This window comes from Macadamia integrifolia, chromosome 1 (assembly GCF_013358625.1).
Source record: "Macadamia integrifolia cultivar HAES 741 chromosome 1, SCU_Mint_v3, whole genome shotgun sequence".
Lineage (NCBI taxonomy): Eukaryota > Viridiplantae > Streptophyta > Magnoliopsida > Proteales > Proteaceae > Macadamia > Macadamia integrifolia.
Window position 1 is genome coordinate 8,619,695 of NC_056557.1, and position 14,169 is coordinate 8,633,863.

The window sequence follows — 14,169 nt, forward strand, 5'->3', positions numbered from 1 at the left end:
AAAAAAAAAAAAAAAAAACATATCTTTGTAGTTCCCATCCAATATATTAACCTCGCTTGATATTCATTCATTTCTAATGTTGGACTGAAATCCCTCACAATGAATACTTTACACGGGAACAACTTTCAAGAGAACAGGACCTCAAAAATCCTTGTGAAGAGCAATAACATCAAAACCAGATAAGGTTTTTTTCTCTTTTTTTAAAGCACATTTTCTAATTTTTTTTTCCTCCGAAGTGTAGAATCTAATCATTGCTTACTCCCACTGGTGAGGGGACTGTCGTGGTGAATAAACACTCCTTGGCCAACTTCCAGCTTGCAATGACAAGTGTTTGATGGATGCCGAAAAGAATAGTGAAGTTCAGCCCTAAGAGGCTAATAATTGAAGGACGTGGTCAATTATAAGCAACTAGGGATTTAATGCCCCTATAGCTAACGAAATGATCCAGGTGATTCTGGGGCCTCTATGGCCGTGTCTTATTTGTAAGTTATAATTCATCATTGGTATACGATGAGAATTAGAACTAATAATAGACCAACAATGGCTAGGAGTTGGAGTAGCAGATCCACGATTCTGAAATGACTTGGCGAGCTTGTGTTTTATTTTCTTAGGATATAAAAGAAATTAAATATAAAGGTACCTCCACCCCCTCGAGGGAAGTAGGTAACAGTTAAAAGACTCAAATTCAAGACTTGCGCTAGGCAGTTGTTGTTTCCTCCTTTATTTAATAATTCTGATATGTTCACTTGTAGTTACAATGCAGTCACTCTGGTAGATCAACCATCCCTTCAGTCTCAATCCTCTTTGCCAATTTCTTCGAGACCCCTCAAATTGGGTATCATCATTTTCCCAAGGGCCAATGCTGCAATGTGAATCAGATTTCATGTGCCCATTGGAAAATTTATCCAGAATGGGATGACGATAAGAATAACCAAAAAAAGAAAAAAAAGGAACCAAGTTCACACACAAGGGAATCTCCAATTGATACAAGGTTACATGAAATTTAAAAATGAAAATGAGAAAAAGAAAATGCTCTCAACAGTCAACACAATCATATTTATTTATTTATTTTTTCTAAAGCCTATTTTTATTCTTGAATCAACCCCCTATTACACTACCCTCATTAAGACCCAAGAAAGATTTTTAATTATACATTCACTCAAGAAAAAGTCTCTTGACATTCTTGGGATAAGACTGCGAAGTCCTCATCTTCCAGATCTTGCACATAGGGGAAACTCCTGCACCGGGTATGCCATTTTTCTAATTGTGCTGCTTGTCGACCCACCCTCCTCCCCCCGCCCAAAAAAATCTTATTCATATAGATGGGAAGGAAGTCTAGGGCTAAGGAGGACTTCCAATGGAAATTCCTTGGGCATGGTTAAACCAGTGAGCTCAGTCAGATCCACATCTTTATCAGAGGGTGTTTCCAGATTGAACCCATGAAGTAAACGGGCAACCATCATGTTCATGGTTTGGAGGGCAAACATCATCCCCGGGCAAGATCTTCTACCTGACCCGAAAGGAATCAACTCAAAGGTTTTTCCTTGTACATCTACCTCAACATGGCTTGTAAGAAATCTCTCTGGTTGGAATTCCAAAGGGTGTGACCAAACCCGTGGGTCTCTGTGTGTCTTCCAAGCGTTCACTAACAAACATGTTCCTTTTGGGGCTTTGAAACCACTTGAAAATGTGTAGTCTTCCGTGGCTTCATGAGGAAATAAGAGAGGTCCAGTAGGGTATAGGAGGCGTGTTTCTTTGATTATTGCTTAGATATACACTAGGTTATCATTATCTTTTTGTTCAACATTCCTATCCTTCCCAACGTGGAAGTCCAATTCATCTTGAACCTTTGTTAACACTTCCCGGTGGTTAAGTAACAAAGAAAGAACCCATGAAAGGGTTATCGCAGTGGAATCCATGGCAGCTAAGATCAAATTCTACAAAATTTAAAGATTTGAATTTATCAGTATCTCGAACAAAATTAATGGATCTTATGATAAAAGTTAAAAACTCTTTTCTACAATCCCTATGTTGGCGGAAGGCGAAAGTAATAATCTCACATTGATTGGACGTGTGTAGCCTGAAGTAGAAGGCTTATGACTACTCGGCCCTAACAAGTGATATCAGAGCCAGGGCGTGGCAACCATGTGTGACTCTGAGGCTTAGTTATTAAATTCTACGAATAATTTGGCCGAACAAAATTTTATCGAATTTTACTAATAATTCGGTCCGAATCCGAATCAAATAAAAAATTCTGAAAAATTCTCAAATTTTATAGACTTTTTAAAAATTCACGAATAATTTGGTCGAACCGAATTTTATCCGAATTATATTCCATTAAAAAAAACTTTATCTTGAATAAGAATAAGCCTTTAGAAAATAATGTGATTATTATGCATTTATTATCCTAATGTTACTTTCTTGGTTTTTTAAAAGAAACTGATAAAGGTTATCTTTCCTGAGGTAATCTCACACTTCTAAAATAGAAAAAAAGAAAAAAATCTCTCACCCCATTTTGGTTTGACTAAGTCTTACAGTTAGTATTCTCTATAATCTTTAAGGTGAACATGCATGGTGGGTGACGTGAGTCTAGCTGAATTTGTGCTCAGTCCCCCCTCTCAGTCTCTCTTTCTCTGATTCAATTATTTAAGTCATAGGAAATGAGTTTAGGAAAAAAAAAACTAAATATAATATTTTTATCTTTAAAATTTAAAATTTTAATTTTTATATCATTTGTATGTTATGTACATATGATAATTGATAGATAATATGAAACAAGTATTGCAAATATTAAAAATAATATTTGATTTTTTTGTTTGCTTTTTATTTTTGTAAACAAATAATTCCCGAATCCGAATCCGAACTTGAATTTTATTATCTCCGCTTTTTTGACCGATATTTTGACCGAATCATTGAATTAATGAAATGAATTAATCCGAATAATTCTTCATCTAAATAATTCCAGAATCCAAATTTAATAAATATGCACTAAGGATAAAGTCAGAGAAAATACTAATCAGATGAAACCTAACACCCCCTCCCCCAAAACAAAAAAAAGTTGCATACCGGTGCAATTGCCTTCACTACTAAATCACGATCATGGCCGCGCAAATAAACATCTTCTTCAAGAATTGAAAGCATCAAATCAATGAAGTCTTGCTCATCACTCTCAATAGTCTTCCGAGTTACTCTCTTTTGACGATGCTCTAGGAGCCAGCTCTTAGTGAGCATCTCCATTTCCTTGCAGTCTTCTTCATTGCCCTTTGTTGCCCATCCCAACCCAACCATGATAGGAAGCTGGGAAGTGCATCTGATGCTACTGAGACACCTACAAATTTAAAGAATTCAACTATGGTAGTTTGGATCCTTTACACCTCTTCGTTGTTCTCACCATGGACAACACTGAAATATCTTTTACCCACAACCATCTTGAGAACAATATTCATGGTTAGATCTTGAAACAATTGATTCATTTCAAACTTAATTTGGTTCCTGTTGTTTCTCACCCAAAGCCCATATAGATCCTTAATACAATTGTTGATCTCTGCAACTCGAACATGCTTGAGTGATTCAAGCCGGCGGGTAAAGAGTAGCTCGTGAACCACCCACTTGCATACTTCACGCCAGTAAGGTCCATAGAGAGCCATGCCGATGAGTGCATAGTTATAGCTCAAGTAGTTTCCTAAGGCACTTCTTGGACGGCTAGCAAGAGCCCTATCGTTTATGGTGAAGCACTCCTCAGCTAACTCCTAGTTGCTGATGACAAGTGTATGATGGATGCCAAATCGGACAGTGAAGACTGGTCCGTGGTTGTCTGCCATGGCAACAAGTGTTTGACAGAGGGGCTGATTAGGGGTTGTTAACTAAAGGAGGTGACTAATTATAGGCCATGCTCTTGGTGGTTCCGGGGCCTCTCTGGGCTTACTTTTGTTGCCAAAGGTAGCTTTTGTAATCCACAGATAGTAGAAGAAAGCTATGTTGGTGTACGATGTCTTGTATTCCGTCAGAGTTTAATCCAGGGAGTACTGGTGTAGTACCTCGACAGGCAGGACGATGGTCCTGCTAGCCAGTTAGCTGGCTGTGGAGGTTGCAAGGGGGGCAGGAGGCCCCCTGTATAGCAAAGGTGTAAGGGGGCATAGGCCCCCGCTTAAATTTTTTATTTGAGGGCAATTGTGTACTTTTCAGATTAGAATTTTTTTCGTTATATATTTGTAGCGAGGGTTTTTTTCTCTGTAATGCAAACAATACTGAGAGGTGTGAGGGATGAGCACTATAACCCTATTTTTCATTGATAGTAAAGCAGGATCTCATCTCACCAAGGACGTAGGCAATCTTGACGAACCTCGTAAATCTGTGTGCATTGCTAGTTCTTGTTTTTCCATTATCTTCTACATAGTTTTAAGGTTGCGTTTCCATAAATTGGTATTAGAGCTCTAGGTTTTTGTTTTCTAGGGTTTACTATCATGATGGCAGGGAAGGGATCGAATGTCAAGTATGATATTAAGTGGTTCAATGGGAAGAACAATTTCACTCTCTGGCGTCAAAGGATGAAGGATCTTTTGATACAACAGGGTTTGACGAAAATATTATTGAAAAAATCCAAGAAACCTACAAAGATTGGGAGGAGATGGAAGAAAAGGCGGTAAGTGCTATTCGATTGAATCTTTTTAATAATGCCCTAAAATATATTATGGGTATCGAATCTACACAGCAGTTCTGGGTGAAAATTGAAAGCGACTACATGACGAAGTCCTTAACGAATAAATTATTCATGAAAAAGTAATTGTATTCTCTACAGATGGAGGAATGTACGAATCTATTAAAGCATCTTAACATGTTTAATCAGATCGTAAGTAAACTTGTAAACCTTGAGGTTAAGATTGAGGATGAAGACATGGCGTTACTGTTCCTATTCACAGAATCATATGATCACCTGGTAATAACTCTCTTATATGGGAAGGAGACCCTTGAGATGGATGAAGTCGCGGCTGCCCTCATGTCCAATGATATAAGGAAGAAAGTCAATAGTACAAAATCTCAAGGAGAAGGTCTTTTTGAAGGTGACAAAGAGCAGGAAAGAGGAAGATCAAATCAGAAGGGATCTGGAAGAAGGTTTCTTGTAACTATTGCAAGAAAGAAGGTCATCTGAAGAGAGAGTGCTTGAAGAGGAAGGCTGATTTGAAGAAGAAAGGTGTAGATAAGGCATCTGAGGAAGCTAGTGTGGCTGACTATTCAAATGGAGATGATGGAGATGTACTCTCTATATCATCAGGTAAAAATCAATCTTCTGATTCTTGGATTTTAGATTCTGGATGTTCATATCATATGTGTCCACATAAGAATTGGTTTGATATATATCAACCATATAATGGTGGATTTGTCCTAATGGAGAATGATGCTATATGCAAGACCATTGGGATAGACACTATCAAAATTAAGATCTTTGATGGGATAGTAAGAACTTTAGCTGATGTGAGACATGTACCAGAATTAAAGAAAAAACTTAGTATCTTTGGGGGTACTTGACTCAAATGGCTACAAGTACATAGTAGAAGGTGGAGTTCTAATAGGAAACCTATACAGACTCATAGGGAGCATTGTTACAGGTTGAGCATCTGTGACTATAGATGAAGGATTTGATACAAATGATACATATCTGTAGCATATGCGGTTAAGGCATATGGAAGAAAGAGGATTGATGAAGCTTCATAAAAGGAAACTATTGAAGGGAGTGAAAACTTATAAACTAAACTTCTATAAGTATTGTATGTTCAGGAAAAAGTGCAAGGTTAGTTTCAAAACTGTACAACATAAGAGTGAAGGGGTGCTTGATTATGTACACAACGATGTTTGGGGTCCTTCAACAACAAAATCTAAAGGTGGGGCAGAATACTTCGTGATCTTTGTTTATGATTACTCAAGGAAAGTTTGAATCTGCTTCATAAATCATAAAAGTGAGGTTCACTAAATTTAAAGAATGGAATGCTGAGGTAGAAAGGAAGATAGAAAAGAAAGTTAAGTACTTGAGAACAGATAATGGAGGGGAGTACACGTATAAGCCATTTCTAGAATTGTGTAAATCTGAAGGGATTACACATCACCTCACGGTTTTGAAGACACCACTACAAAATGGTGTAACTGAAAGGATGAATAGAATACTTTTTGAAAGAGCTCGGAGTATGAGGCTGAATGCAGGGTTGAGTAAGAGATTTTGGGCAGAAGCAGTGAGTAAGACATGTTTCCTCATCAATAGGTCTTCATCAATGATGATTGATTGTAAAATTTTCGAAGAGGTATAGACAGGAAAATCAGTAGATTATTCTATTTTAAAAATATTTGGTTATCCAGCCTATGCATATGTTGAGAGTGAGCAATGTTCCAAGTTAGACTCAAAGTCTAACCAGTGCATCTCTCTTAGTTTTAAAAAATGTGTAAAGGGATTCAAGTTGTGGGATCCAAGTTCACAAAAAGTTGTGGTTAGTAGAGACGTTGTGTTTGATGAGTCTTATATGGTGAAGTCAAAATACAATTCACAAACAGTTGGTGAAAATAAAGAAGGTTCTACTATGCAGGTGGAGTTAGGTGAGTAAAAAATAACAAGAGAAAATGAGTCATCAAGTGACTTACCCAGACAACAGAAAGCAGTAGAAGTTCTCTATATTGTTGTAAAGGGTAAAGGGAAGCGTACTCAGAAAGTACCTGTGAGATATGGGTTTGAGGACATGGTTGCATATGTCCTCACTGTAGGTACAAGTGATCCATCTTCCTACCATGATGCTTTGAGTGATGTACAACATGATAAATGAATCGCAACTATAATGGAGGAAATTGAGTCTCTGCAGAAGAACAAGACTTGAGAGATTGTGGAAAACCCCAAAGGAAGAAAAATCATTGGATGTAAATGGGTCTTTCATAAAAAAGAGATAGCATCTGAGAAGGAGCATGAAAGGTATAAGGCCTGACTTGTAGCCAAGGGCTATGCACAGAAGGAGGGGATAAACTACAATGAAATATTCTCTCCAGTGGTGAAACACACTTCAATTAGGGTAATACTTGCTTCGGTGGTCATGTATAATTTGGAGTTTGAACTATTTGATGTGAATACTACATTTCTTTATGGTGACTTGGAGGAACAGGTTTACATGGAGCAACCTAAAAGTCTCAAGGTGTAGGAAAAGGAAGATCATGTTTGTCTGCTTAAGAGGTCGCTTTATGGTTTTAAGCAATCTTCTAAGCAGTGGTACAAGCACTTTGATTCCCACATGATGAAGATTGGCTACACAAGAAGTAAGTATGATAGTTGTGTTTATTATAAAGTGTCAAGTGATAATTCTATTATTTTGTTGATGCTTTATGTTGATGATATGCTCATTGCTACAAAGAACAAACATGATATAATTTCATTGAAGTCTTTGTTGAGTGTTGTATTTGAGATGAAGGATCTTGGTGTTGCTAAGAAGATCTTTGGCATGGAAATCCTTAGAGATAGAAATACAGGTAAACTTTGGGTAACTCAGAAGAGGTATATTGAAAAGGTGCTAGAACGTTTCAATATGGAAAAGGCTAAGCCGGTTAGCACTCCGTTAGCTAGCCACTTCAAGTTATCTGAATGGAAATGCCCTACAATACATGAGGAGGTGGAGCAGATGTCTTAAGTCCCTTATGCTAGAGTAGTTGGGAGTCTCATATATACTATGGTTTGTAGAAGGTCGAATTTGTCTCATTCAGTCAGTGTTGTTAGCAGATACATGAGTCATCCAGGGAAGGAGCATTGAAATGCAATTAAGTGGATCTTTAGATATTTGAGCAAGACTAAAGATATAGGTGTTATGTTCAATGGCAAGGGAAGTTTCACAGAATTGACAAGTTATGTTGATCCTGACTATATTAGTGATTTAGACAAGAGGAGGTCTACTACAGGGTATGCATTTACATTAGCTGGTGGACCTATATAAGAGGGTGATGCTTCAGTCTACAATTGCATTGTCCACTACAGATGCAAAGTACATGGTGGCAGTTGAGGCTGCCAAGGAAGGAGTCTAGTTAGCTAGACTAGTTCGTGAGTTGGGGTTGGAGCAAGGACGTATAGTGTTACATTGTGATAGTCAGAGTGCCATACATATTGCAAAGAATCAAATGTTTCATACAAGAACAAAGCATATTGATATGAGATTTCACAAGATCAGGAGCTTGTGCCAGAGGATAGTATTCAGTTGAGAAAAATTCATACAGATCTCAATCTTGCAGATATGTTTATTAAGCCAGTTACTATAGAGAAGTTCGAGTCTTGTTTGGACTTGATTAATATTACTCACTATTGAAGATGAGGGACGCACAAAATAGGTGAGGGTTTGTTCCTTTTATGAGGTACGAGGATGAAGATGTCTACATGTTATCTTTAGAGGAGGCTCGACAGAATTCCAACCAAGGTGGAGATTGTTGGTGTACGATGTCTTGTATTCTATCAGAGTTTAATCCAAGGAATACTGGTGCAGCACCTCGACAGACAGGACAACGGTCCAGCTAGCCAGTTAGCAGGCCGTGGGGGTTGCAAGGGGACAGGAGGCCCCCCTGCATAGTAGGGGGTGTAGGGGGCATAGCCCCACATTCGAATTTTTTATTTGAGGGCAATTCTGTAATTTTTGGATTAAGGTTTTTTCGCTATATATTTGTAGCAAGAGTTTCTTTCTCTGTAATGCAAGCAATACTGAGAGGTGTGAGGGACGAGCACTGTAACTCTATTCTCCATTGATAGTGAAGCAGGATCTCATCTCACCGAGGACGTAGGGAATCTTTCTAAACCTTATATATCTGTGTGCATTGCTTGTTCTTATTTTTCCATTATCTTTTGCATCGTTTTTGGGTTGCGTTTCTACAAGCTAGAGCTAAGAGACCACCAATGGCTTGAAGTTGGAGCAGCAACTCCATTGAGTGGCTAGCTTGCTTCAAATTTGAGAAGAGGAAGGAGGCAGAAAGCATCATTTTGTGCTCCACTTGGGTTTACATCATTTTTAATTTTTGAGGTAAATTATTATTGTCACAAAGGTATATTGCCGACAAAGAGTTGCTCGGTTGGTTAAGCGTCTGTCTTGTCCTAATTTGTCTATGCTTTGGATTTGAGTTTTGGTCCTCACCCACAGTTGAGGAGCTAGTTACTACGGTCATCTTCTATCCATTTCAACTCTTGGATAGAAAGAATTTGATCTAGATGAATTTTGTTTCTCTCCATCTCGAACCCCATCTCACATTGTCCATGGGCAGAGGTATTTTTGAAAATTTATCCTTATTTTAAAGGGTAAAAGTTAGGTATACTGTCAGTATACCTGTAGCCAGCACCCAACGGCATCTGACTGGTTGAAGGGGAGGAACTTATCCGATTGGTAACTTGAGTCCACTGTGACTTTCTTAGGCCTCCGCTTATGCATCCTATAACCATGATAGTTTTCTTCACGAACACAACTTCTTGAAACCATGTTTGGTTAGGTTTTTTGGAGGTTGGGTATGAGTGAATATTTCCTTGAGTTCCCAACTTTCATGTTATTTATTAAAATGCGGAAGAGGGTTCTCTAAATATGCTGCCTTCTAGACTACTTTTACCCTATAATATAAAGGGCTTAATTAAATCATTTTCGGGTTATGATTTTTTTAGGCTTAATTAGGGTTATTTAAGTTAATTAAAATGTACATTTTAAAGTCACCATTCACCAAGGCCATGGCATGTATTAAATATCACGTTATAGTATATGGTTAGGGTTCATAGGGAAATAGGATTTATTAAACATTATATATATATATATATATATATAAATGGCGAACGGTTTTGGGCACAACTATGCACACATCCATTGAATGGGGGTCAGGGTCTATGGTGCATTCCCTCACCACCATTTGATGATTTACCGTGTTCAAAACCTCTCCCCTTAATTTATTATTGAAAAGACAGAACATATTTTAACATTAAAGTAAATCCCAAATGTTACCTAAAGCTTTGGCTATAACAAAACATAACATAACATTTAAAAAAAAAAAAAAAAAAAATCTTATTCATACAGATGGGAAGGAAGTCGAGGGCTAAGGAGGACTTCCAATGGGAGTTTCTTGGGCAGTGTTAAACCAATGCCCTCAGTTAGATCCACTAGCTGACCCTGTGGTGTTTGCAGATTGAACCCATGAAGCAAGCGGGCAATCGTCATGCTCATGGTCTGGAGGGCAAACAAGATACCCGGGCAGGATCTTCTGCCAGACCCGAAAGGAATATACTCAAAGTTTTTCCCTCTTGTGTCTACTTCAGCATGACATGTAAGAAACCTCTCTGGCTGGAATTCCAAAGGGTTCAACCACACACGCGGGTCTCTGTGTATCTTCCAAGCATTCACCAACACATGTGTTCCTTTTGTGACTCTAAAGCCACTTGAAAAGGTGCAGTCTTCCCTGGCTTCATGGGGAACTAATAGTGGTCCTGGTGGGTATAGACGAAGTGTTTCCTTGATAATTGCTTGGAGATACACAAGGTTTTCAATGTCTTTTTCTTCCACATTCCTTTCCTTCCCAACATGGAAGTCCAATTCATCTTGAGCCTTTGTTAGGACTTCCTTGTGGTTTAGTAATAGAGAAAGAAGCCATGAAAGGGATACTGCAGTTGTATCAGTAGCTGCTATAATCAAATTCTGCAAAACAGATGGCAATTTACTGTAAATTAGGATCTTGAACACAATGGACCTTGTAAAGCTAGTGTTTCTCCTTCCTTCTTCCCCTATAATTTGGTGAGTCCTATGCAAGCGTTTGTACATGTGTGTGTGTGTGTATGTTGGAAGGAGGAGGGGGGGAAGAGGTGGGTTAATCCTGGTTTTGCAATAGCTTCAGAGATTAAGGTACATTTTCATATTAATGACACTTAAGTAAATATAACATTTTTGTTGTTTTGATCTCTTTTTTTTGCATTGGTATTTTATTTTTTATTCTTCAGTATGCTGGACTTTATTTTGTAGCCAAATGTTTCGGATATGTGTTCTATCTTTACTTTTTTTTTTTAATTAATTATTTTGACAAAATAAATAGAAAGACCAGTAGATTGAGATGCCTAAAACCTTCCTTGGTCTGTAACTTGACTCAAATAACCCTTTGGTTTGACTCGCCTCCATTGGAGATGTCATTGAATCATATTTTGGTCTAAAATCTTTATCTAGGTGGTGAATTTCTATTTCCTTATTAGAAAAGGATAAAATATTCCCTTTAAGAGGATCAGAGAAGAAATCCGCTAATATCATAGGACCACTTGGCTAGTTGACCGTCCTTCTTCTTTTTCCCTATTTGATCACTAGTGCTACTTGGGTAGTACTGGAGAGGTTGAAGCTCAGATTTGTAGAGTATTCGATGGTGATGGCCTAGATGAAAGAGTTCAGAGAGATGGGGGTCTATGTGATTAATTTCCTTCTTGTCATGAGCTCAGGGCTCTGTTTGGCTAGATGAACATAAACTAGACAAGCCTAACTTCATTAAACTATCCCGAGTTGTGTGTCTTGAAGAACCATCATGTAGGTTTTTGTAAGACTTCATGATATGGGTAGGTAGTGTAGTGAGTTGGTTTCGATCGGTCTCGTGTGTTCCAAGCTTTAACTGGGCTTCTCCTAATCGGGGCTAATCGAGCTATAATTGGGCTTTAAAGTACAAAAAAAGCTTTAAATGGGCCTTCAATGATTTTTAATTGTCTTAGATTTAAGAAATTTTAATATATTTTATTAAATCATTAATAATATATTACACTTAATTACATTCAATAATTGATAAAAAATATCAATATATTCCTTATTCTATAATATATATATATAAACAGTTGGACTAAACATGCGTCGGGCTAGTCGGGCTTACACCTTGCACCGTGTATTACTTATTTATAAACGGGTTGGGCCTAAGCCTGACACTTTTAATAATAGGTGCGAGCTGGGTCATCTTTAAATGGTTGGGCTCGGTCAATCTAATTGGTGTGGGCTTGGGATTAAAACCCCTATGCTAGTGCCTCCTTGTGTTCATCTCTCTTTCCACAATAAGGTAAAATATATAATTTCAAAGGAGGTAATAGAGAAACACATAGAGACATTGGTGTATTTTTTTTTTTTTTTTCCTTATAAGAAAAATGGCATTACTATATGCTCATACGTATAGCTTGGCAACCTTCTTTCTCGAGAGCGGATCAGGTTCTCATATGGGACTAATCCAAACACATGAAATTTACACAAGAAAAAGCTAAGTGGTGGATTTCATGTGTGTGGATCAAATGGTATGAGAAGATCCACCCTTCTTTCTCCCCTCCCCCTCCTCCTCCTTTCAAAGGTTTCAAAGGTTAAAAGTTCTGTTTTTCTCCTCATTTATTGGCAAAAAAGTTGTGTGCACTGTCGTGAATGGTGCACAACTATACACACAGCTGTCAAATGGAGCTGATTATATACTGTAGACCCTAATCTCCCTTCCAATGACTTGACGCAAGATACATGACCGTGCACAAAACCCTTTCGTTATTTGACTTAGAGAAAAACAATGAATTCAAGGAACGAAACTTGGCTGCTAACTGGTTTGCAACTAAGTAGCTGCAACTCTAGATACCAGCTAAGGGGAATGGAATCTCAAGGGTAAGGGTCCTTGGCTGTTTCCATGGGGTCTATATTTTTTCTAATTTTCAAGTGCTACGCTACTTACCAGTGCCGTTGCCTTTACTATTGTATCACGATCATGACCGTGTAATTGAGTATCTTCCTCAAGAATTGAAAGCATCACATCAATGAAGTCTTGCTCATCACCATCAACCTTTCCATATAGTCTCTTTTGCCGATGCTCTTCGAGCCACCTCTCAGCGAGTTCATCCATATCCTTAGCAGTTTTCTTCATTGCCCTTTGTTGCCCATCCCAGTCCAACCATGATAAGAAACTGGGAAGCACATCTGATGCAACCGAGACAGCTATGAATTTAAAGAACTCAACTATGACACTTTGGATCCTCTGAACCTCTTCATTGTTCTTGGCATTAAGAACACTGAAATATCTTCTTCCCACAACCATCTTGAGCACATTATTCATGGTTAGATCTCGAAACAATCGATTCATTTCAACCTTAATCTGATTCTTCTTGTTTCTCACCCAGTGCCCATGTAGATCCTTAATAAAATTGTCAATCTCTGCATATCGGACGTGCCGGAGTGACTCAAGCCGGCGGTTTGAGAGCAGCTCAAGAACCATCCACTTGCGAACCTCACGCCAGTAAGGTCCATAAGGTGCTAAACCCATGAATGCATAGTTATAGCTCAAGTGGTTGCTTGAGGCACTTCTTGGACGGTTTGCAAGAGCCCTATCGTTTATGGTGAAGCAATCCTTGGCTAACTCCCAATTGCTGATGACAAGTGTACGGTAGACACCAAATCGGACGGTGAAGGCTGGTCCGTACTTGTCTGCCATGGCTGCAAGTGTCCGAAAGAGGGGCTGCTCAGGGGTTGTTAACTGAAGGAGATGACCGATTATAGGCCATGCTCCTGGTGGTTCCGGGGCATGTGTGGGCTTACTCCTGTTAATAAAGGTCGCTTTTGAGATCCATAGATGGTAGAAGAGAGCTAGAGCTGAGAGAGCACCGATGGCTTGGAGTTGGAGCAGCAACTCCATTGAGTGGCTTAACTTGCTTCAAATTTGAGAATAGCAAAGGGAAGGGAAAGCATCATTTTAAAGATAAATTATTATTGTCACAAAGTCTATTTATGATAAAGATTTGCTCGATTGGTTAAGCATCTGTCTTTTTCTAACTGGCCTATGCGAGTTTGGGTCCACCTTCATTTGTAGAGCTAGTTGCTATTGTCATCAGATGGTAACTTTATCTAGATGAATTTGGTTCCTTCTATCGTGCTTTACCTTCTAAGTTATCTCACACCATCTATAGTATTGAGATAGTCCCACATCGACTGTGGGTAACTCAACTATCTTGTATAAGAGTCATAATGGGCACTTCCACTTCAAGCCAATTGGCTTTAAGATGGAAGCTTTAACATTGTATCAAAGCGGGTACGTTGGGCTTCCATCTTTAGTCCTACATCAATTGTGGATAACTCAACTATCTTGTATAAGAGCCACAAGAGGCCACCCCACTTCAAGCCAATTTAGTTTTAAGACCGAGTTATTTATTTAACTAGT

At 38.4% G+C, this 14,169-nt stretch overlaps 2 protein-coding genes across 2 annotated transcripts in view; both read right to left on the bottom strand.

Annotated features, from left to right (window-relative positions):
* The window catches only part of LOC122058524 (demethylepipodophyllotoxin synthase-like), a 7,328-nt gene extending 3,681 nt beyond the window's left edge, over positions 1 to 3,647 (bottom strand). Inside the window, exons 1-3 of the mRNA XM_042621193.1 lie at positions 3,373 to 3,647; positions 3,067 to 3,328; positions 1,777 to 1,937 (exon numbers count right to left, since the gene is read on the bottom strand). Of these exons, the coding sequence (XP_042477127.1) occupies positions 1,777 to 1,937; positions 3,067 to 3,328; positions 3,373 to 3,647 (698 nt within the window). The remainder of the gene's footprint in view (positions 1 to 1,776; positions 1,938 to 3,066; positions 3,329 to 3,372) is intronic.
* A 6,259-nt stretch (positions 3,648 to 9,906) lies between these two features.
* On the bottom strand, positions 9,907 to 13,692 carry LOC122076219 (cytochrome P450 CYP82D47-like). Its single transcript, XM_042641547.1, has 2 exons — positions 12,694 to 13,692; positions 9,907 to 10,667 (listed from the first exon to the last, which is right to left on the bottom strand). Exons 1-2 carry the CDS (start codon positions 13,645 to 13,647, stop codon positions 10,041 to 10,043), a joined length of 1,581 nt encoding a protein of 526 aa, XP_042497481.1. The 5' UTR covers positions 13,648 to 13,692; the 3' UTR covers positions 9,907 to 10,040.
* Between the last annotated feature and the right edge of the window lie 477 nt (positions 13,693 to 14,169).

Bases quoted from the DNA above. Each gene is read 5' to 3' on its own strand.
- LOC122076219 (XM_042641547.1), bottom strand. From the start codon at position 13,647: ATGGAGTTGCTGCTCCAACTCCAAGCCATCGGTGCTCTCTCAGCTCTA. The intron at 10,668-12,693 runs GTAAGTAGCGTA...TCTGTTTTGCAG, and splicing joins TAGTAAAGGCAACGGCACTG to AATTTGATTATAGCAGCTAC.